This window comes from Equus asinus, chromosome 3 (genome assembly GCF_041296235.1).
Source record: "Equus asinus isolate D_3611 breed Donkey chromosome 3, EquAss-T2T_v2, whole genome shotgun sequence".
Taxonomy (NCBI): Eukaryota; Metazoa; Chordata; class Mammalia; order Perissodactyla; family Equidae; genus Equus; species Equus asinus.
The window spans coordinates 159,519,237-159,541,707 of record NC_091792.1 but is presented as its reverse complement, the minus strand read 5'-3'; the positions used below and the strand labels follow the sequence as shown (position 1 = coordinate 159,541,707).

Below are 22,471 nucleotides of genomic sequence, written 5' to 3'. Positions count from 1 at the left end.
CCTGCAGATCTCTTCCCTGTCCACTGTGAGGGTTCTGTGCAGCTGGCTGTGTCACTGATGCTGCTCCTTATTGTCCTTTGTCATTGTGCCTTGTATCATCCTCTTGGGTAAAAGGCTTAAGTAAAAATCCAGTTCCCACCCCAAAAATCCTGGCTGCCAAAAGGGGAAGTTCCTTTTACGTAACAAATTCCCCTTTTGGCAACCATCTCCCAAGACAGACCACAGAGCCTCTGAGCAGACGGCTCTCCTGGTGCTGACAGCAGACCTCGTCCGGCACGCCTGGGAGGGCCTGGGCAGGGCAGCCATGGCTCTGCCCTCACTCTGGGGGAGCAGGGCTAGCAGGAGCACCAGCCACCAGCGCTGTGCAGGGAGCCAGGCCAGGTAAGTGCTACCGAGAGAAATGTGCTCCCTGTAGGGCTCCGGCTTCCTCAGCCAGCTCTGCCTGGCCTATCCCTGCTCCACTGGGCAGAGCCGGGCTTTCTGCTATAGATGGGTGGTGTCCCGGGACGTGTCGTAGACTCGCTGGCAGGAGCCAAGGTGGGAAGCAGCTGCTGCTGCTGGCACAGCCCAGGTCTGCTCCATCCGCTTGTGGGCTGGTCTCAGGCCTTCCTGGGCCTGTATCTCAACCTTTGTCATGGAGGGCGTTTCCAGCTGAGGACAGGGAGATGCTCTCCCCTCTCTTGCAGCCTTGCTCCTTAACTCCCCTGCCAGCCTTCCACACGTCATCAGCAGGATGGGCAAGCTGGAGCAAGTGGACGTTAACCTCTTCTGCCTGGTGGCCACAGACTTTTACAGACACCAAATAGAGGAGGAGCTGGACCGCAGGGCCTTTCAGTCCGTGTTTGAGGTGGTTGCGGCACCAGGAAACCCGTACCACCAACTGCTGACTTGTTTGCGGAATGTCCACAAGGTCTCCACGTGCTGAGCGCCCACCTGGTGTGGCAGTGAGGCAGCACTGGACCCAGGGCCCTGTCTGTGCTGGGGGCACTGGGCACCCCAGGCTGCCCTCACTTTGCCCCATCGGGGAGCCAGGCAGTGTCCCTCCCCGTCGCGTGGCAGAAGCGCTCTGTTGCAGAGAATATATGCAGTACTGTTCGGGGTTGAGCCTGAGTCCTCACAGGAAGCAAGAGCAGCTGCGTTGCGAACCGTTCATGCTATAGCTAGTATTAAATGCCAGCTAACCAGGTGTTTATCTTCCTCCTGATGTTGTCGCCAGGTTACAGCTGCTCTTGCGTCTGGGACAGAAGTTAAGTCCTCTGCTCTCACAGGTTGGCCACTAGCCCCCTCTGGTGTCCAGTAGGCGGAAGGCAGTGCCATCAGGCTTTAGAGAGCACTCCCCCAAGTCTCCGCAGTGAGGCTCAGGAAGCCTGGGGCTCGTGGTCCTGCTCCTAGCAGGATGTGCTTGTGGTACTTGGCATCTGGACTGAACGTAGTGGCGAGCGCTCGGTGGAGTGGCTGGGAGCACGACACCCAGCACCATGCTTCCCTTTCTCTGTTTCTTCTCAGGATTTAAAATTTAATTCTATCAGTAAAGAGATTAATTTTAAGGTATCTTTCTATGCCCGTGTAAAGTATGTGCATTGCAAAGTCTATGCTGCATGCCCAGCCTCCATGGAAGTGGACAGGAGCTGGTCCCTCTCCTGCAGTGACTCCCCTCACCCAATGCCTAATTCCTCCTTAATAGGCTGATGGCTTTTCTGTCATTTCTCTGGCTCACTTCACCCTTTTCATGCATTCATATTTAATCAGAATTTAGAGGAGTGTTAATGTTCAGATGTCTGTATCAGGAACTCTCCATCCAGCCCCAGTCTAAGGATTGAGAAAGTGCCCACTCAGCTGTCCTGTGCGTAGGAGGCACCTTTCTGTGCCGGCTGCAGCTCTTTAGGCTCTGCCACCACCAGTGAGGGACAGCTTCCTGGCACTTCGCCGACCAGGCCAGACTGCTTGGCTGTGAGCAGCCTCTGTCAAATTCAGAGACACCGGCTCTGACAGCCTCTGCTCCCGTCCCAAGCTGGCCCAGCTGGTGCTGGCATCCACCCCCCACGTGGCCCTCCTGCATGTTGGGGCTCAGATGCATGCTTGGCCCAGCAGCCCCAAGGGTGTAACTGAGCTACGTTTGTGTCCCTCTTGGTTAAGAGCAAAGCTTGGCATCCTAGCAACTGTCAGAGAAAGACCCCAGCACCTCTTTGACCTCCTTTTGGCCCAAGAGAATGCAAATGGGGCTCAACCTGGGGAGGCAGGAATGAGATGGGCCAGGGCAGTGATTGGCCAACCCACAGCTCCCTCAGAGCTGCTGCTGCTTCCCCAGGCCGGGGCCCTGGACCAGCTTTCTGTTTCCAGGCCCACTGTAGCCAAACCATCAAATGCAAACAAGGCCTGGACCGTCAGGTGACCTTGCTTAGGAGCTCACCAGGCACTTACGGATGGGGGGCTCTGCATGCTCTCTGACCGTGTGACCCCAGCCAGCACTCTGCCTCCTTGGTTCCCAGAGGCAGCCAGTCACTTGGTCACCGGCATGCTGGTCAGTTTGTCATGAGCTTAAGTACAGTCAGAGTTTTAGGTATTTCGTATGGTAAGTGGAGATCATTTTGAAGCTATTTTCCAGAGTCTGCAAAGGAGGAGGGACCTTTTGGCGCATGGTTGGTTCCCCTCACATCTGTCTGTGCAGGCCTGACGTCTCCCTGCAATGCACACAGCCAGCGGCCTGGAGGCCCTCAAGCTGCCCCCCACACCCCCGGGACTGCTGCTTCCTTCCAGCCCTTTCCTGCTGCAGCAGTTTGAGGCCAGCTGGGTGCAGGATTTACCCACTGCCCGTGCACATGAGGGAGGCCGTGGGACCTCCTCAGAGCAGCCCTTGGCTTTACCTACCAGCCCTAGCAGAGGCCTTGGCGAGCGAGGGCACGGATGGTGGAAATGGGTCAGGTGTCTGAGCAGGACCTTAAGGGAGGGACTCTACTGAATTTTAATAAGTAAGAAAGTCACCATTCTCCCTCATTCACTTCGGCTCCCATTTCTCATCCTAGCTTTTCCCACAGCCTGCTAGAATGTGAACACAGGAGGGTTTTCCGAACTTTCTGCACTCCCGCCCCCTGGGTTATTTCAGCAGCTCTGAGATAGATCCATCATATGCCAGATGTTGTTCCTGGCTAGATGTTTATACTTGTGAGAAATAACACTGTGAATGTAAAATTTGGAACCATTTCCCTTAGGATTCCTGTCACTGGGCTCAACTGAGAGTTTAATTGGTCTTCTCTAGTTTGTGACGTGACCTAAAACAGTCAGTTGTTAATGAGGGTGCTTGGAACCCAGCTCTGGCCATGATGCCACCCCAAAGACTTGCCTGTGCACCCCAGAGATGGGTATGAGGTGACGGGTGACGTTACTTTACCCACGGACGATGGTGTGTGTATATGCATATGTACATAGGTATCTGTAATTATATGTGTGTATATATATATTAGAACACAAATATGCAAGGCCTCTAAAAATGGCCGTGTCTGTCCTTTACAGAAGTTGGCTTGTCTTAGACCTGCCACGTGGAGTCTGCTGCGTGGCGCGTGACTGAGACTAAGAGTTGGCGTGATTTGCTCGTTAAAATCCCACTAAGATAGTCCACCCTATCAACTCCGTGCAGAAGGGATTAAGATTTTATCGCGTTCCTAAAAGTCTACAGTGAGCACCAATCATATTATCCAAATTTTGTTGAAAATACGAATCTGATTGTCAGGTTTGGGGACTGAGGGGGAGGTTGTTTTTGTTTTGCTGCTGGTGGTATCAGGAAAGATTTGAATGAACCAGGGTGGAATTGTTGGGTGATGCACTTAACCATGTCTTCTCCAGAAATGTGCCTCCCTCTCGCTGGCCCCGCTGGGTGTGCAGGTGACTTTTCCAGCTGCCAAGTGCCCTTCAGTATGTTCTCTCTCACTTTGCTGGCAAATGTGTCCTTTCAGGAGAAAAGAATAACACTGAAACACCTCCAGACACCCAGGGTGTAGCATCAGATGAGGCCCTGACCACACACAGACCCCCGTCATCCCCGGGTTCATCTCTGAGCCCTTGGGGCGCGCTTCTGTGAGGCGGAAGTGAGCCCTGCTGTCTACTCGGCTGGGATGGACTCAACAAAATCACCGAGCTCTGCCAGCTCACAGGCGACACTTCCCTCTGTTGCAGGGGCCTCGGTGGGCTTGGTTCTGTGTGATTTGGGGGGAGTGAAGCTAGTTTCCTCTCGATACCAAGAACGTCCTTCCTACCAGACATCCTCACGTTGGCTCTTCTCCCTCCCTCTGCAGTGAGTGTCCAAAACCGTAGCTGTGGCCAGGGTGAGACTCGGAGCCGTTCCATCTGGTGGGACGTTGGGCAGGCATGGGAAAGTGACCAGGAGCTGCCGGGGCTCGCTGGAGAGCTTGGGATGGCTCATAAGAAGAGGCCTGCCCTGCGCTGTGCCCTGTGCTGCTGGCCTGGGCACGTCCTCAGTAGGGAGGGGCCACTCTCCCAAATGCACCTGTCACTTTTTAATGCACTTGAAGGAACCACTCCCCCTGAGTGCTTCTGGGAGCATCTGGCCCTGGACAGTCACTGTGGAGTTTCTCATTGCAAACGAGGGGTGACCACCGACGCTGGAGGATCGCGGCTGTCGTGGACCTGCCACGTGTGGTTTGGCTTTGAGCTAAGTGGGGTCCCTTGCCCTTATTCGCTGCTTCCTGCTGTGGTAGAGTGGCTGTCAGCAGGGGTTTGAGCTCACACTTCGTCACTGCCGCTGTCCCCACCATGCTGGGAGCTGGCAGGGCTGTGATGGGCGTGTCCCGGAGCCTGGCCCAGACCTGACTGTCCACTTCCAAGAGGAGAGAGGAGGACTGATGTAAGATGTATATTTAAATTTTTTAAACTGCTGCAAATGTTGTACATCTGAATTAAAGGAAAAAATTAAACCATAAATTGCTGTTCGAGGCCTTCTTTGCTTATGGAGAACCTAGACTCTGCTGAGGGATGGCAGAGCTGGCTGCCACACCAGCAAATGCCCAACGCCTTGGAGGGCCCCCAGGAGGCTGTGTGCTGCGAGTGAGGAAGCAGGCCCAGGCCTGGGCGTGGCTGGTGCTTCCTCTGAGGACCCCACAGACCACAGTGCAGTGCTCTTTCTGCCCGGCAGCCATGGTTGCAAAAGCCACGTTGGTTAAGTGACTGTGATCTACTTACACAGGGGCCACGTGTATTTCAGCACTAAGTTTCTGCTTCTGTGTTTGGCCGAGGGCCCTGGAGGGGTGGTAAGGGCTGGTGCAGGGACTGGAGTGCTCACACGGGGCCAGGACCTGGCTTTTGAGGCCTGCTCATGGCCCAGCTGGCCCCTTCACCTCATTGGCCATTGGCACCCGTGCTCCTGGGCTATAGAGTATGGCGATGCTTCCCTGTCCATTGGGGCTGGTAAGTCCTTCCTGCCCAAAATACCAGCTCTTCCCAAAGTCTTTACTGAGCTAAATAGGGTGCAGTCCTCCTTAGCTCTGGGGAACCCCACCTCTGGAGCCATGGTGGTCAGTGTTGTACCAATGTTGGGGTATAGAGATTTTACCCACCAATCTGCAGACAAAAACCCTGGGCTGTGGGCTGCTCAGGGCGGGTACTTCGTAAATGTTTGCTGAAGTCCCATCATTGGTCAGTGGATGGGAGTGATCCCTCCCTCCCTCAGCAGGGCAGTCCTGGAGCCAGCACCGTGGTGAGTGCCCAGAGAGGCGCGAGCATGGTGCAGCCTGGCCCCTGCCTTTGGGGTGCAGCGCTGTGACTGTGCACCCGGGCTTCCCCGGTTTCTCTAGCAGCCTTGGGCCCCCTGCCCTCCTGAGGTCACAGGACCCCCTTTCCCTGCACAGTGACAGTGTGGCCTTGAGCTGCAGACACCAGCTCGTGACTTAGTCCTGGTGCTGAAGGTGTGGACATTGTTGGCAGGAAACTGCTTGGAGGGCCTTTGGCTGCTGGGCCTGGTGAACAGGCCACATGGGGCTCTGTTCTCACCTCAGTTCTGTGAACACTTGATGGGGGGCACTTCTCTCCAAACTTGTTTCCTCCTGTGTCATACAACTCGATGACCTCAGCCTTCAGAGCTACCTAAGCCATATGCCCATCCCCCATCCAAGCGAGGACAGCCAGACCCTGGCTGGCGCACCTGGACACAACTGGCCTACCTGTTATTTCCAGAAAGAAAAGGGCCCCAGAGCTCCTGGAAAGAAGCAGCCAAGCCCTTTGGTGTGAGTGGACTTGTCTCCAGCACATCCCCCTTTTTCTTCAGAGGAAGCCCCTGCTCCTGACGACACCTGAGGGCCCTTGTAGGGGTGTGGGGGGTGTACCCCTCAGGCCGGTCCACACCTCGCCCCTCAGGGCAGCCTGACGGTGGGCCTGAGCGCCACTGGACAAGGCGTTCTGCCAGGGCCCAGGGGCTTGTGGCACAGGGGCGGGCCTGCTTTGTGGCGTCACCGAGGCTTCTTGTGGGAAACCGTGAGCATCTCCTCCTGTGGTTTCCATGGGGTCTCAGGCCTCAGCAGCCTGCCTCCCCCATCTGGTTGGATGGCTCTTCTCCACTGGCCTCCCAAGCAGGAAACCTGGGGCCACTCAGATGGCCTCCTCCCTGTCCTGGTCATGTTCTCTAAGGACCCTAGGGTTGTGGGTGGGCCCAGTGGAGCCATTGGGTCAGGGTTGGGGCCTGCCCACCGAGGCAGAGGGCTGAAAGTTAAGGATCTGTCCTCCCCAAGTATGCAGGTGGTGCCAGCATGGCAAACTGGACCCACTGGTCCCCTGCCCTCAACCATGGGCTAGGCAGCTGGCTGGGGACTCGTGTGAGCATCTGCTGTGGGCCAGGCCATCCTGAAACGAATCGATGCCTCCTCTGGCCAAGATGTCATCCTCTCAACCCTGCCCCCATGCTGTGCCCTGCCCTGCCGCCTCCGGCCCTGGACTCACGCTCCCCACCTCCCCCACCCCCACCACCTCTCCTGCTTCCCTGCCTTTGTCCAGGCCAAGTTCTACTGCCAAACTTCCCTCCCACTGTGATAGGCTCAGCTCACGGCTGCCTGCTCCTGGAAGGTGCTGGAGGCCCTTAGGGGGCATGTCCGCTTCCTGCCCTGGGCTCCCAGGTCAGCCTGCCAGGCTGGGCAGGGCAGGTGCTCATAGTATCGCACGGACTGAGTGTCAGTTCAGAGAGAGAGGCGTAGAGGGCAGGGGCCTCTTCTGAGCACAGGTGTCCCCCGGGCTCCCTCTTGCTGAGGCCTGACTGCCCCTTTTCCCTGCAGGTGTTGCCGGATGCCCAGCCCCAGGCCCTCTGCCTCCCCTGCCCGCAGAGACTGAGGTCATGCAGCTGTGCCAAGGTAGGGATCCCCCTCTCCACCAGAGGACAGACAGATCCCTCCCAGCGGGGGCAGCAGGCCCTGGACCTCCTCCCGCCCAGCTTGTTCTTGTCCTTGGGGGCCCAACGTGAGGGCTCTGCTTCAGGCAGCACCCCCAGGACTCCCCCTCCCCGGGGCTTCCAGTGCCCACTGAAACCTAAGAAGAGATGGTTGGAGGTCAGCCTTTTACCCTGACTCCCCTGGACGTGCTGGCTAGAGGGCGAGCAGGAGATGTAGACACCTCCTCTGGAACCACCTGGTTGCAAGGACCCTGAGGGTGGACAGTGATGCCCGCAGGCCAGCAGCTGCCTGTGGGAGGCATTGGGACCAGCTGTCCTGGTGTTACTTAGGCTGGGGAGCCTGGGGCATCTGCTTTTCCTGGTTATTCACCAGCCCCAGCCAGGCCAACATGCCAGCCGCTGCCCTCTCCAGAATCTCCAAGGCCGTGCTCTGCTGCCTCCCCCTGGACCCCTGCCCTGTGTGCTGGGAGGCGCAGTAAGACAGTCCCGCTTGGCCCTTGGAGCTGTGATTGATGGAAGGTCCTCAGGTAGGGCAGAGAGCCAGCACTTGGGCCACTTGGGAGCGTCAAATCCTTTGCCTGAGGAGGGGGTACTTCCTGGAGGAGATAGTCCTAGTCACTCATTGATTCTGCAACTACTCTTGAGTGATCTGTGCCAGGCACCCAGGCCTGGAGGAGTACAGCAGTCATGAGCCCTCCTGGGGCCGCTGCATGGCCAGGCAGTGGTGTCCCTGTGTCCCCAGGTGCCCTCTGAGACCCAGGGAGGAAGGGGCTCCCACAGAAAGCTGACAGCAGGGCCAGGCGTTGACCCAGGAACCTACTGAAGGGGGTGTGGAGGCCCCTCTGAGTGCCCCTGCTGCTCTCTCCCACTGCACTTCCACTTCTGACTGCAGGGAGAAGGGCGCCCCAGCCGGCCTGCCTTATCCTGGGTACCTCCCCTCCTTCCACCCGAGGGCCTCGGCCCCTCCCTCAGGGTCCCAGAGGACTCGCTCAGGCCACAAGCTCAGCTCCCCTGTGCTGGGACTCGTCTGTCCACGGTCAGGTGCCTCTACTGACCACAGTCATTTTCAGCCTGGACTTCGTAAGTCCTTCCCCTGAGTTCAGGCCACCACCAGAACCCCACAGGTGACAGGCAGGATCTGACGGGGTGCGCTGAGCCTGTTCACATGAGCGCCTGGCTGGGCACTGTGTGCCTGGGGGCCGGGGCGGGGCTCAACATGGCCATCACGGCCTGTCCAGCAGGTGTGATGGGCTCGTGCTGATAAACCGTCTCTCTGAGTTTTATCTTTTACATTTTGAGTGTTGATGCTTTTAGGTGGCGCTTTCTCTCTGCAGTCCCCACAGGCTCCGTCACTCTGGTCTCCTGCCCTTGCTAACACTCACTCTGAAGTCTGGGGCCAGCCCCAGTGGTCACCTCAGTCCCTCAACCCCGCCGAGACAGGGGCCCATCGCCAGCCTGGCTCTGAAGCCCAGCTTTGCTGCTGTACACTCCCCCGACCCCCTCACAGTCGCAGCACCTCTCGCTGCCAGCCTTTCCACACGCTCTGGACATCTGGCCTCGCTGCCTCTGCTGGCCTGGTCCTTCCCACAATGCCTTTCTGCTTTCTCGAGTGAGCCGGGCCGTTGCTCCTGTCTGTCTCAGTGTAGAGCTCGCCTTTGTCCTACAGTGGCCCCTAACCTAGCCACTGCTGGAGGTCAGCGTCCGTGTCCACTCGGCCTGGCCCTAGAGGCCTCAGGACGAGCCTCAGTCAAGCCTTGGCAGAGGCCCACAGAGGAAGGGTGAGGGTCCCACAGCCCAAGGGCCCTGCCAGTGCCAGCAGCCACCTTGTCCAGGGTTGGCATTGGGGGGCCTCCAAGGAGGTCCCGGGAGGCGGTGGGAGCCTTCACCCAGGCACGCAGCACTTTGCATTGGCTACGCCATGTGTGCGCTGCCCAGGACTGTGGGCAGAGGAGGGTTGACGGGTGTCCTTCCCAGGGAGCCCGCCAGCCAGGTGCTCGTTCTCGAGGCAGCACAGCATGGACTCAGACCCAGCTCCGAGCCAGCCTGCCTGGCCCGGCCCCTTGCCCACAGGGTGACCTCACTTCTCTGGCTCTCAGGCTTTTCATCTGTGAAATGAGAATAGCAACAGTGCCAGCCTCCCTCGCAAGAGTGCCCTGAGGATCGAAGAGGGAAACACATCTACAGTGCTTAAAACAGCACCAGCATTCAGAGAGTGCTCAAATTCTTATTACTATCCGTTTTGCAAGTGTTCCTAACCCAGGGTCACACAGCTGGAAGGTAAAAAATGAAACGAGCTGTCTCAAGGTAGGTCCAATTGGCAGGAGGGAAAAAGCAAGGAAGGACCAAAGTAGAGTAGGAAGACTTCAGAGAGGAGGCGATGCCAGAACATGGTTTTGAAGAATGAATAGGAGTTTGCCAGTAAGTCCAAAGGCAAAGTCGAGTGATCTACTGGGAAGGGAGGGGGGTTACTTAAGATTGGCCTTTTATCTGTTCATTTCTTTACTCAGCAGCCTTTACCAAACACTTTTCTGTGGGGTGCCAGGGATACAAGGAGCACCCTGCCCTGCCAGGTGGAGGAGAAGGCAGATGGAGCTGATGCAGGGTGGTCAGGGCTGTGGTGGGGCTGCCCAGGGTAGGAGGGACACACACTGCCTGCTTCCAGCTGCTCTCTGCCCTTAAGAACTGTCCTGGCTCCTCGGCCGACCCCACATCACATGGGCCAGCAAGGAGTCCCACTGCAAGGAGGGAAACAGGCAGACTGTGGCAGAGCCAGGGGTCTGCTCAGGGGCGGAGCTCCACTCTCACCCACGGGTGTTTGTACGCTCATGTTTCCCATCATAAAACGTAAGCGTGTTGGCCAGGGGACACTGTGCACGGGGCATCACCAGGGCTGTCTTGGCATGCGTGTGTTGCTGAGGGTCCCTGAGGGTATCTGTCCCTGTGTCTGCCTCCCCTTTCTGTGTCATCTCTGCTCCTCCCACCCCCATCTGTCTGTCTGTCCTCCTCTCTTGGTCTCTCCGTCCCCCTCTGTTTGCCCCTGGTCTCCTTGCTTGTCTCACCCCAGCTCCCTGTCCTGGCCTCTCCCCGGGCCCCTGCCTGTGTGAACCAGGGCAGGGCTGAGGAGGGGGCTGCAGCCTGGCTCCCACCCCTCTAGAGCTGGTCAGCCCAGCGTAGGCACCTCGCTCTGCATGGCCAGGGCTGGCACAGCCGGGCCGCCAGGCTGAGGCGGGAGGCAGGACCAGGCGCCTGGGCCGCCGGTTTGGGCCTGCCTTGCTCGCTGCAATATTGATGGGCCGTCAGGATGGCCCCGATTCCTGCGCTTTCAGTTAAAAGGTTTCTGTTGTGGTAGCTTATGCAGTTGCTCTGTTGCTATGGAAACGTGACATCAAAATGACGTTTCCCGTTTAAAAGCTTTTAACTAAATTCCTGCCTGTCAGATGTAGGCCCCATTTTGAGCACAGAGCTGCCTTCCAGGAGCAGGGCTCCCTCCCGCCCATGGTGCACAGGCCGCTGCGGCCTCGCCTGAGTGCGCCCCTTTAACCCCGCAGGTGCCTCCAGCATGGCAGCGGCCGAAGTGCCCGGCTACCTGGTGTCTCCTCAGACGGAGAAGCACCGGCGGGCCCGCAACTGGACCGACGCTGAGATGCGCGGCCTCATGCTCGTCTGGGAGGAGTTCTTCGACGAGCTGAAGCAGACCAAGCGCAACGCCAAGGTGTACGAGAAGATGGCCAGCAAGCTGCTCGAGATGACCGGCGAGCGCCGGCTGGGCGAGGAGATCAAGATCAAGATCACCAACATGACCTTCCAGTACAGGTAGGCCGCCGCGGCGTGCCGACTCTGCACGAGGCCTCGGGTCCCTGAGTCCCGCCCCAGGACCGATGGGCCAGCCCGTGCGCACAGCCGAGCCCAGGCTGCTGGGCACTGCTCCTGGCCTCCTCAGAGCCAAGTCAGGAAGAGTGTGGGGTCCCCACCAGGCTGGCCGACATATGGGTCCCTCTGGCTTTGTGGGGGTGGAGCCCCACCGGGTGAGACAGAGCCTAGAGAAACCATTGATGCAGCCTCCCAATGGGGAGGTGGGGAAACTGAGACCCAGCAAGGGCAGGGCTGAGACTGATCAGGCTTTCCTGGGCCTTGGCCAGGGCTGCGCCAAGGACACCTTTGGCACCGTCCCCTAGGCCTCCACAGGTGGCTCCTATTTGGCTTACATACCCCCCTACCCCAGCCAGGAGACCACAGGCCACCAGCCCAGGCTCGACTCTGCTCAGCAGGGGGGCAGGTGCTGCTACACAGGCAGGGAAACTGAGGCCGGAGGTGAGAAGGAGGCTCAGCTCCCAGGCCTGAGTCCTGCCTGGTCCTGACACGCTGTCATTCTCACATCCACTGAGCTCAGCTGTCAACTGTGAGCACAGCACAGCACTGACCTCAGCGTAGGGGAGAGGGGCGTGCAAGGCTGATGTGGAACCCTGAGTGCCCAGGGGGTCCTGCTTGTGGGAGGAGCCTTGTCTGTGGACAGAAGTGGTGGGGACCCAGGCCTGGCTCCACCTCTACATCTGCCCTACCCCATGGTGGGCCCTCTGCCCCAGCCACTGAGAGGAGCTTCTAGTCAGGGCCAAAGACAGGACCCCAAGGCAGGGGCAGCTCTGACATCCAGGGAAGGAGGCAGGTATGGCCCCACATGCCCAGCTCCTGGGTACATGGGGCCCAGGCCTATCTGCAGAGGGTCACAGGCAGGGTGAAGGTCATGGATGGGCCAGGGTCTTGCTGGGGTGAAGGTCAATAAGGAGCTAGGAGCTGTCGGGGGGAACGTGGTGCTGAGAACGTGGTGCCCCCAGTGGTGCTGTGGGCGGCCGGGCAGGGCTTGGCCTGGGGCTGCCCCCAAGAGCTTCAGTCTTCAGGCTTTCAGCTGGGCACTGATCCTCCCGGGCCTCCTGGTGGCCGCTGAGGGCAGGGAGTGGATGTGTTACCAGGGCTGGGTACAGACGGGACCCTGCAGGTTTGCCTCAGGCACTTAGAGCCACACTCTGTGGGTGAGAGGATCCCCACCACCACCAATCAGTAAGGGGACGACTCCCTACCCTGCCTGGCCTGCGGCCTCCGGCCCACCTGGAGCCTGGAGATGGCAGAGGCTCCGCAGGGCCCTTCACAACTGAAAGGCTGTCTTCAGTTGCATCAACTTAACTTTTTTTGGCCCTTAAGGAGCAGGTCCAGAGGCAGGCCCTATCCAAAGGCCCATTTCTGACCCGCGGCCCCAGCCCCTGCCAGATCCAGGGACCGGAAGCAAGGCAGCTGCCCCAGGTCTGAAGGCATCAGAGTCACTTAGCGTAAATGCTGTTAAATTCCAGCTGCCAGTTCACAGTGCCAGGGCTGAGCTGTCTGCGAGGTGAGCGCGACCCTCTGGCCCCCGTTCACACGGCACGTCCCTCAGTGCCTGGTGCGGAGGGGTTGCAGAGGCGATCCTGGCCGTTTGACCAGCCTCCCGTCTGACTCAGTAATTCATGGGCTCTGATTGGTGTCTGGCCAGGTTATTTATTATTTATCCTGAAAGCCTTCTTCAGAGTCCCAGGGGAGGGATTCTGTTCCATTCCTGGAGGCGGGGGGTGTGGGCCAAGGAGGCCACAGGAGATGAGGGTGCAGCAGAGGCAGGGCCTGGGCCCTCCAGGAGGCCCCACTCCAGCCGCTGCAGGCTGCGTGCGTGTACAGCCCTCACAGTTTATGGAGCACGCGCCCACCGCGGCGCCTCACAGCTCCCATTCACCAAGGGGTAAACTGAGGCCCAGAGCAGGAGAGGGACTTGCACAAGGCTGCATGACACTGTGACTCGCTGACAAATTCTTTATCTATCTGCCCTCAGAGAGCTCCCCCCCAGCAGAGGCTTTTCTTATTTGCTCATGATAGTTCTTTGTTCATTAAGACTGTCAGGCTAAGGAAGCCTGAGGGGGCGGCTGGGTTCTGTGGAGCGTGGTTTGTTGGAAGGGGCCTCCTGCACCAGGAACAGACCTTTCCTCATTTCTCTGAGCAGCGGGCCGGCTTGAATGGGGCAGAACAAGAGCTGGGGGCCTCTGGAGGGGCTGGGGGGGAGCCCGGGGTGGGGGCTGGGTGTGGGGCCCCCAGCGCAGCCTTTTGCCCCCTGCACCCAGCATCCGCGCAGCCCTCCAGGGTGGTGGACAGTGGCGCGGCCGGGAAGACGAGCAGTCGTGCGCTTCCGGGTGTGACCTTTCCTTTGCTTTCTGCTGAGGACCCTCCACTTGGTGGATGTTGCTCCCAAAGCCACCTGCTGCCATGACTGGCCTCTGCTTGCTGCCCTGAGCTGCAGACACCCTCACAGTCCACTTGTGCCTGTTTGCTGGGGGCAGTTCATTCACATGGCCAGCTCGTTATTTCCACTGACCAGAGTGACCAGTGGCCATGCCCTACAGAGAATGTCGGGAGACAGGAGCCATCTGGCCACAGGGCACTCTGTGGCTCGAAGGCCTCCCTACATTGGGAGGAGCATAGGGCAGGAAGGTGGGGGTCCACAGGCTGAGGCTGGGGTCCTGCGGAGCGCTGGGCTTCAGGAGGCACTGGGTCTGATGGGGCGGAGAGCCCCTCCTCATCCCCTCTTGTCACTTCTTTCCTGGCCTGACCGGGTTGCCCGGTTCTCCTGCAGTCCTCTCTCCCCGTCCTCCACCTCAAGAGGGCCTGCCGGGCCTGTCTGTGGGGGAGGCAGGACACAGGGCCTGGGAGGGGCTTGGGCCCAAGGTGCACAGAGCTGAGCTGTGCAGACCCTAGGCCTGGGGTCTGAGTGGGGATGGGGGTGTCAGGCAGTGTAGGAAGGGCCCTGTCAGGCCCAGCCCTACTGCTCCTGGTACCTTCAGCCAACAATGATATGTGGACAGCTTGCTGTTTGCAGGCTCTCCAGAGGCACCGGGCACTGTCTTATTAAATCCTCCCTAAGCTGTGTGGGGAGCTGGCTTCCATCATCCCCATTTTACTGATGTGAAAATGGAGGCTCAGAGAGGTTAATGAGGAACCTGTCCAAAGTCACACAGCAAAGTGGTGGAGACGAGTCACAGACTCAGATCTGTCGGACACTGAATCCTGAGCGGTTCTCTCTCCCAAGGCATCCGCTTTAGAAAAAGAAGTTTATTATATTACAGTATTCTATGTTTGTATTATATTACATATTTTATTAAGTTGCGGTATTATATGCCTATGTTTGTATTGTATTATACATTTTACTATATTACGATATTTTATTATTTCTGGCTAGCTTACTTAAAAGCAGTATTTGTTCATTGCAGGGAGTTTAGATACTACAGAGAAACCATGGGAATCAGCCCAAGGTCCCTGCACTTACAGATCACCTTGTTCACATCCGGGGCATGTGCTTCCTTTCCAACATCCAAGGCGGAATAGGTCCCGAGCCTGACTTCTTTCTAAGTCCAATGTCACCTTGGCCCTGGAACCTGGCCAGTTTTTCTGGGGAGGCCTGTCTGGCCAAGAGTGGCTCCCGCCTGTGCCACGTGGCTCCCCTGGGTCCCGGAGCCCTGAGTGTCCCTCGCCGAGGGCCCGGCGGGACAGGGCCAGGGCGGCTGTGTTTCTCACCCTTGGCTCTTGTGTCTCTCGTTTCAGGAAATTAAAATGCATGACAGATAGCGAGTCTGTCCCGCCAGACTGGCCCTATTACCTAGCCATTGATAGGATTCTGGCCAAGGTCCCCGAGTCCTGTGATGGCAAACTGCCGGACAGCCAGCAGCCGGGGCCCTCCACGTCCCAGACCGAGGCATCCCTGTCGCCGTCTGCTAAGTCCACCCCTCTGTACTTACCGTATAACCAGTGCTCCTACGAAGGCCGCTTCCAGGACGATCGCTCCGACAGCTCCTCCAGCTTACTGTCCCTTAAGTTCAGGTAGCGTGCGCTCTTCCTTCTCCTGCCCCACACACCAGCGGGGCCAGGAGCCTGGCGTCCAGAGAAGGGGCTGCGAGCGGCGAGGGGCAGCACTGTCATGGCGGTGGCATTCTCTGCCATCCCAGGCTGGCTGCAAAGGGTGAGGCGGTGTATGAACATCTCCAGGTACAGGGAGGCCTCAGGCCAGAGAGGACTCAGACGAGGAGGCCTCAGACCAGGGGGGGTCTCAGACCAGGGGGGCTTCAGACCAGGGAGGCCTCAGACCAAAGGGGCCACAGACAGGGAGGCCTCAGACCAAAGGGGCCATAGAACAGGGGGGCCTCAGATGGGGAGGCCTCAGACCAGAGGGCTCAGACCAGGGGGACCACAGACCAGGGGGGCCACAGACCAGGGGGCCTCAGACCAAGGAGGCCTCAGACCAGGGGGGCCTCAGAACAGGGGAGCCTCAGATGGGGAGGCCTCAGACCAGAGGGCTCAGACCAGGGGGGCCACAGACCACGGGGGCCACAGACCAGGGGGCCTCAGACCAAGGAGGCCTCAGACCAGGGAGACCTCAGACCAGGGGGGGCCTCAGATGGGGAGGCCTCAGACCAGAGGGCTCAGACCAGGGGGGCCACAGACCAGGGGGGCCACAGACCAGGGGACCTCAGACGGGGAGGCCTCCGATGGGGAGGACTCAGACCCGGGAGACCTCAGACCAGGGGTTCTCAGATGGGGAAGCCTCAGACGGGGAGGCCTCAGACCAGGGGGCCTCAGATGGGGAGGCCTCAGACCAGGGGGACTCAGACCAGGGGACCTCAGATGGGGAGGCCTCAGACAGGAAGGCCTCAGACCAGGGGGCCTCAGACCAGGGGGCTTCAGATGGGGAAGCCTCAGACGGGGAGGCTCAGACCAGGGCGCCTCTGATGGGGAGGCCTCAGACCCAGGAGGCCTCAGACCAGGGGGCACTCAGACGGAGAGGACTCAGACCAGGGGGCCTTCAAACCAGGGAAGCCTCAGATGGGGAAGCCTCAGCCCAGTGGTGCCTCACATGGGGAGGCCTCAGACTGGAAGGCAGTCTGTTATGAAGCGTGGGCTGTCATGTGCACAGACCGGGTCTGTCTCCTGGCTCCATCGCCTTTTTAGCTGTGTGGAAAGTCCTTGACCTCTCTGGGCCTCAGTCTCCCTCTGTAACATGGGGATCAATGGGTACCTTCTCCGAGGATGGCTGGGAGTGTCAGGAGAGAGCAGACTCAGCACACACCCCGCGTGTGGAGGGAGGCCAATCGCCATGCCCCATGTGCCCTCCCGGCCTGCCCCTCAGCTTCTGGCTTCCAGGCTCCCCTTCACCCCAAGTAGACCCTGCCCTTGCTGGGCCGGCTGGTCCTCAGCACAGGGAGGAGGTGCTGGGCTGAGCCTCCAGAGTGTCCTCGGAACCTGGTTGGAGTGGGCGTGCCCATCCCCTCTGCTGTCCATCATATGCTTCCAGCGGGGCCTGCTCTGGCCATATCACCCTGCCCTCTAGATGCCCACAGACAGACGTGCAGGAGCCACACCCCTCTGGTGTGCAGGTCAGGGGAGCCAGAGGAGAGGACATTTGGGTTGGGCTTTCAAAGGTGAATAGGAGCTGGCCAGTTGGGGAAGAGAACAGGAAGAGTGGATTTGAGTCTTGGCCCTGCCTTTCCCCAGAGCCCCTGTCTTCAAGTCTGTCATACAGAGGTGAGGTGAGGAAGGCATATCTGGGGGTTGGGGTGGGAGCAGGGAGGGTCCCTCCAATTCTGACACCTCCAGTGTCAGGGGCTGCTGCTCGGTTTGTCCAGCACCCCTTCCCTGCAGAGATTTCTCAGCGAAGACCCCAGACAAGAATGCCTTTGCTGCCTGCCAGATGGAATTAGCAGGGAAACCTGAGGTCTGTGGCCAGTTGTTTCCATGGGTTGAACCCAGTTCCCAGACTCACAGCGGCCCCAGGCATTGCACAGGGCCCGGCACATGGGGACTGCTGTCCCGCCCTGACGTTGGCTAGGTCCCTGCTCTGCTCAGAAGCACAGGGCCTGGGTCAGGGGGTGGATAGCGCCTTGGAGTCTGGTGGGATTTGGCAGCTCCCTGCACACCAGTGGGGGCCAGTTAGACCAGGGATGCCCAGCACCCCCTAGCAGAGAGCCAGAGGACAGCCACTGGCCTGTGCTGCCTTCACCTCCCTGCCCACCAGAGGTTCCGTTCCCGGGGAGGTGGCCCAGGCCTCTACGGGCCCCTCCCTGCTATAGGCACCTGTGTTCCTGGCGTCCCCACCCCCACAGCATGCTGGTCCCATTCGAGGCCGCCAAGCTGAAGGGGGCCCGGGACCCAGGCCCTTCCTCCTGGGCCTCAGTTTCCACATCTGCCCAAGGCTGGCTGAGACTGGTGGTCTCCAGCTTCCCGGGAGAAGCCACACTGCCCAGCACCCCTCCCACCCAGGCTTCCTCATCTTCCCTGGGGGGCTCTCCCCACTCCTGAGCCCCTCACTGGGCCTGTGCCCCCTGCCCACCCAGCTTAGTGGGTTTGGGGGTGCTCTCATGCAGGGTGAACCCCGCCCCTCCAGACCATAGAGGTTTGGATTGCCCTGTGACCCAGTCATTGGGTCACCTGCAAGTCCCAAAGGACAGCAGAACTTGTGGCCCCATTGTCCTCTCACTGTCAGGGGACGTGGGTGCACGGATGACAAGGCCCTGAGCAAGTGGCCTCAGTCCCCAGGGCCTCAGTTTCTCATTTGTCCAATATGGTGGTCAGGAGGGTCAGGCAGGGCCCCCGGCCGGGCTCTGTGGCCAGCCACCCACACGCCGGCGCTGTGCTTCCAGGTCGGACGAGCGGCCCGTGAAGAAGCGCAAGGTACAGAGCAGCCACTTCCAGAAGAAGAAGCTGCGACTGCTGGAGGCCATGCTGGAGGAGCAGCGCAAGCTGAGCCGCGCCATGGAGGAGACGTGCCGCGAGGTGCGCCGCGTGCTGGACCAGCAGAACATCCTGCAGGTGCAGAGCCTGCAGCTGCAGGAGCGCATGATGAGCCTGCTCGAGAAGATCATCGCCAAGTCCAATGTCTAGGCCGCTGGGCGGGCAGCCAGGGCCCGGGCTCACTGGGGACGTGACTCAGGCCTGCCTGGGCCTAGCTCGGCACGCTGGTCCAGCCCAGGCCTGGCCGGGTCCCAGAGAAGGGACGGCCTCCATCCTGGCCCCCGGGGGGCTGCTCCTGAATCAGGACTTCCAAGGGGCTTTTTGAGGACCCCAGGCCTTGGGAGACCACAAGGCCGCAGTCTCCAGCATTAAAGCCTTCCTCGGACACAAGGCCGTGGACTCCAGGGTCGCTGAAGGGTGATTCCCCAGTAGGAATGTCCTGGAATCTGCTCTCCAACATAGTCACAATCAATGATACTTGAAACAGCTTTTGATATTAAATATGTAATTTTTCATTACTTCCTGGAAGCAGAGTTCACTTTTACTGGCTAGGAGGGGGTGTCCCAGTTGGGCTATTCCAGAAACGGAAGTAGGTGGAAATAGCTTAGTAGCAGGTTTGTGCCCATAAGGAAGTCTCTCCCCAGGGGGAGACGGTTGTTTTCTCCCTCGCCAGGGTCTCCCGCGTCCGCCCTAAGGTAGCCTCCAGCGCAGAGCAAACCCCAGAGAGCGCCCTGCCCTCCAGGGGCCTTCTGTTCATGTGCCTGGAGCATTGGGTGTTCGACTGCCTCCCTGGTACCGCCCCGAGTACAGCAGTGGCTCCTGGTCGACTTCCTGACTGAAGACACGGTAGGGATGAGACAAAGGCCTGCCTCGCGGGCTTACACCCCAGCAAAGGAGACAAACAAGGGAAATCACAGCAGGTTGTGGTAGGTGCTGGAAGGCAAGGGCTGACCTTAAGGATGAAGAGGGGCTGGGCACCGCCAGCGGAAGCCCCCAGAGCAGCACAGCACATGGCCAGGCGATGGAGGGCCGGCTCCCCAAGCCCGTGGGGAGGGCTTCAGCCAGGAAGCTTCTGGCTGCCATACTCTGGATCTGGATCTGGATTCGCAGGGTCAGAGGAGCTGGGACGGGGGCGGCCAGAGCTGCAAGAGCAAGCCCACCGCACTGCCTCTGCCCCTTCGCCAGCAGGAAAACCTTGCCAGAAGCTCCACTGAATTCCTCCTAAGTCTCATTGGCTCCTTGGGCTCTTGGTCACTGGCTGCAAAGGAGGCTGGACACAGGAGTGTCTGATTCTCCCCTGGGACTGTCAAGTTGCTGCCCACACAGCAGGGTCCTAAGGTGACATGATGGGTGGGTAAGTGGCGGGTGATGTGGTTTGACTTATGGTCTAGAGAGGCTCCCTCTGGCTACGGCTGGACAGACTGTTGCGGGGGAGTGGAAGCTGGGATCCTGCCAGGAGGCTGCCATGGTTCGGTCATCCTGCTGTGACAGCCACCAGCTCATCTGACCCTCCAGTGGCCCTTGAGGTCAGCCGGGCAGTAACTGGGCTCTGCCAGGTGTCTAACCACGCAGGGTCGCCCAGGTGGTCACCGAGATGGTGACTAGGCCAGCCCTAGGCCTGTCTGCAGGGAGAGAGAGGCTGGGTGTTCTGTGGGGCCAGAGGGCAGGCAGGACGCCCCTCCTGAGCCGCCTCAGAGATCTCCCCAGAGCACGTGCTGTGGACTCGAGTCATTTTGCTTTGGGACTGAAGGCAGTGGTGTGTCTGGTGAATGTTTAACTGGCTCTGCAGTGGTGGGATGGAGCCCTAAAGTGTAAACCTGCCAATTTCTGTGGTGTAAATATTCTCACCAAAGCCAGTTTCAGCCACCAACATGACGTCACGGAACCCGTAGTTGGGAAGAGATGCGCACAACCGGCTCGAGCGCCCACTGCGAAGGTGCAGGACCTGGAGGCCTCTCGTGCTGAAGCCCTGGGCTGAGGGCTCACCCTGGCTCATTTCTAGCTCAGCTGCCCATCTGCCTCTTAGACAAGATGCCGCCACAAGAACTCACTTCTTTAACAAACCCTGGGCCCTGCTGGGCCGGGCCTGAGCGGGTGCTGGACGGAACCCCGACCATGCGTGCAACCTGTCAGGGCGGCCACGCCCCGAAGCTCCCCCAGGAGGTGACCAAATGAGGCTGTAAGTTATGGAACAGGGTCTTCAGCTCAAACGTCTTTGCGCTCCTAGAATCACGGCGATGACGTGTTAGTGTTTCAGGAACTGCGCGGCGTCACACACAATGTATCTTCTAGCACATTTGCATTTGTAGTTAGAGGTCATTTGGTCGATTTTCTTCTCCCTGCTCTCTTCGTCAGAGTCTGGGATCGACTCTGTGTCTGCGTCGGTGGGTGACTTGGCACCGCCCGTGCCCTTGCTTGGGGTGGACAGACTCATTCACCGTCAGGGGGAACTCAGCATAGAACCGCCTGGATCGCGCCCTTCATAAACAGTGTGCTGGCAACGACTTTCTGTTTTCTTCTGTAGTTATTGGTCAATTAAGGAGGAAAAAGCGACTATTTCAGTAAATGTCAAGATATTTGATAAGATTCAGCAAAACAACATGCTAACACCGAAAACCAAAATCAGGAGCCAGACACGTGCTCAATGTCACCATTACTATTTAACGTTGTTTTGACGTTTATAGCTAACGCATTAAGACAGATGACGTACGCAGAATAAGAGATGAAACGAAGAAATGAAAATTACCTTTATTTTCGGATAATATTTTTGTATACCCAGAAAACCAACTATACAAAAGATCAAGAGTTCTTTAAACCTGTTAAATATGAGAATGGAAAAATATTCCATTCACAGTTATGATTTAAAACTGTAGAATATGTAGGAGTGACTTTAACCAGAAAGCTGTAGGATCTACGTGAAGAAGACTATTCAGTTTTATTGAAAAATCTAAAATGATACCTGATCATGGGGAGAAATTTAGCATACTCCTAAAAGCACCAAAATAAAGTAAAATGTCATCGTTTTATTAATGTAATTCCAACTATACTCTCTGTAACGTGTTTTTTGTATGTTTTGAAATGGTCGAAATTATTTTTAAATTCGTATGAAAAGGAATGGGGCAAAAGGTCCGAGGCCAGTAAACGCAGGCAGACACCTCAGCCTCCTGAAGCATGGGGGCTGCAGAATGAAACCCGGACCTGCCATTTCATCCTCGTGAGATTGGTGTGCCCTCTGTCGGTATGGAAGTTGGGAAGGTCAGGAAACAGAAACTCAGGCACTGCTGGTGGGAGCGTAAACTGGCACATCCATCTCGAGGGACAGTTTGGCATTATCTTGTAAAGCTGAAGAAACACACGCTCCAGCTCAGCTCTCCATTTCTACGTGTGCCCCCTCCAGGGTAGCAGATCTCAGACTGTGGTCTCAGGACCCTGTTACAATCCTAAAATTATTGAAGATGCCAAAGAGCTTTTGTTTGTGTGGGTTCTAACTACCAGTATTAGTACCTGTTAGATTACCTTATTAGAACTGAAACCTGTTTTAAAAAATATTTATTCATTTCAAAATAAAACACCCATTACCTGTTAACGTGAATAACAATTGCATGAAAAATATGTTTTCCAAAACAAAATGTTGTGGCGAGGAGAGGGGCATTGTGTTACATTTCCTCAGTCTCTGGTGTCAGAGAAGTCGGCCGGGCTCCCATCGCTGCTCCTGCACTCAGTCTGCTGTTGGATGTTGTTTGGCTGTAGATCATGAGCGTCTTCGGAAATCCAGCTCCCGTGGGTTTGTATTTGGAAAAGAAAGGAATATTTTAATAACATCTGCAGATCGTTGTGGACGTTCTTCCTCGATACTGCACAGAAATTTGACAAATAGTGGTTCCTTAAAGGGTAGTTGCAACGTGGACTCTGAAACCACATCAGTGAGCTTTCGCTTCTGTGTCTCCTTAGCATCGCTGGTCCATCTTGCACTTCAGTGCATCTTTATCCACGCGTGCTTTTATAACAGCACACGCTGGGCATTTGGAAAATCTTGTTCACTGAGTTACGCAGGTCTTCCAAATGGCGCAGTTCACTAAACAGTACCGAAAACCCACCGTTGTGCATATCACAATCAATCTCGGCAGCAAAGTCTACTTTGAGAAGTGGTGAAGCTCATGGTGGCGGATGCAAGCTTTTCAAAATTACAGTTTGTGCAGGAAATCTTGAATTTTATGATTGGTCACAAATATCATCAGTTGTTTTCCTTGAAGGGACAGGCTCGCTTTGTTCATTTTCAAGAAAATGTCTGCCAGG

The 22,471-nt window shown here is 57.8% G+C and overlaps 2 protein-coding genes across 6 annotated transcripts in view; both read left to right on the top strand.

The window, feature by feature from the left end:
• Positions 1-4,931, top strand: part of HTT (huntingtin) — a 170,462-nt gene extending 165,531 nt beyond the window's left edge. For all 5 annotated transcript variants that reach the window (XM_044767917.2, XM_070506341.1, XM_070506342.1 and 2 more), the window contains one exon: positions 712-4,931. In XM_044767917.2, coding sequence (XP_044623852.2) covers positions 712-925 — 214 coding nt within the window. In that variant the 3' untranslated portion in view covers positions 926-4,931. The remainder of the gene's footprint in view (positions 1-711) is intronic.
• On the top strand, positions 243-18,476 carry MSANTD1 (Myb/SANT DNA binding domain containing 1). Its single transcript, XM_014858331.3, has 5 exons — positions 243-381; positions 7,272-7,346; positions 10,933-11,197; positions 14,996-15,271; positions 18,085-18,476. The coding sequence occupies exons 2-5, from the start codon at positions 7,331-7,333 to the stop codon at positions 18,323-18,325; spliced, it is 798 nt and encodes a 265-aa protein (XP_014713817.2). The 5' UTR covers positions 243-381; positions 7,272-7,330; the 3' UTR covers positions 18,326-18,476.
• The last annotated feature ends 3,995 nt before the right edge of the window (positions 18,477-22,471 follow it).

Bases quoted from the DNA above. Each gene is read 5' to 3' on its own strand.
- MSANTD1 (XM_014858331.3), top strand. The intron at 11,198-14,995 runs GTAGGCCGCCGC...CTCTCGTTTCAG, and splicing joins AACATGACCTTCCAGTACAG to GAAATTAAAATGCATGACAG. The intron at 15,272-18,084 runs GTAGCGTGCGCT...CTGTGCTTCCAG, and splicing joins TTACTGTCCCTTAAGTTCAG to GTCGGACGAGCGGCCCGTGA.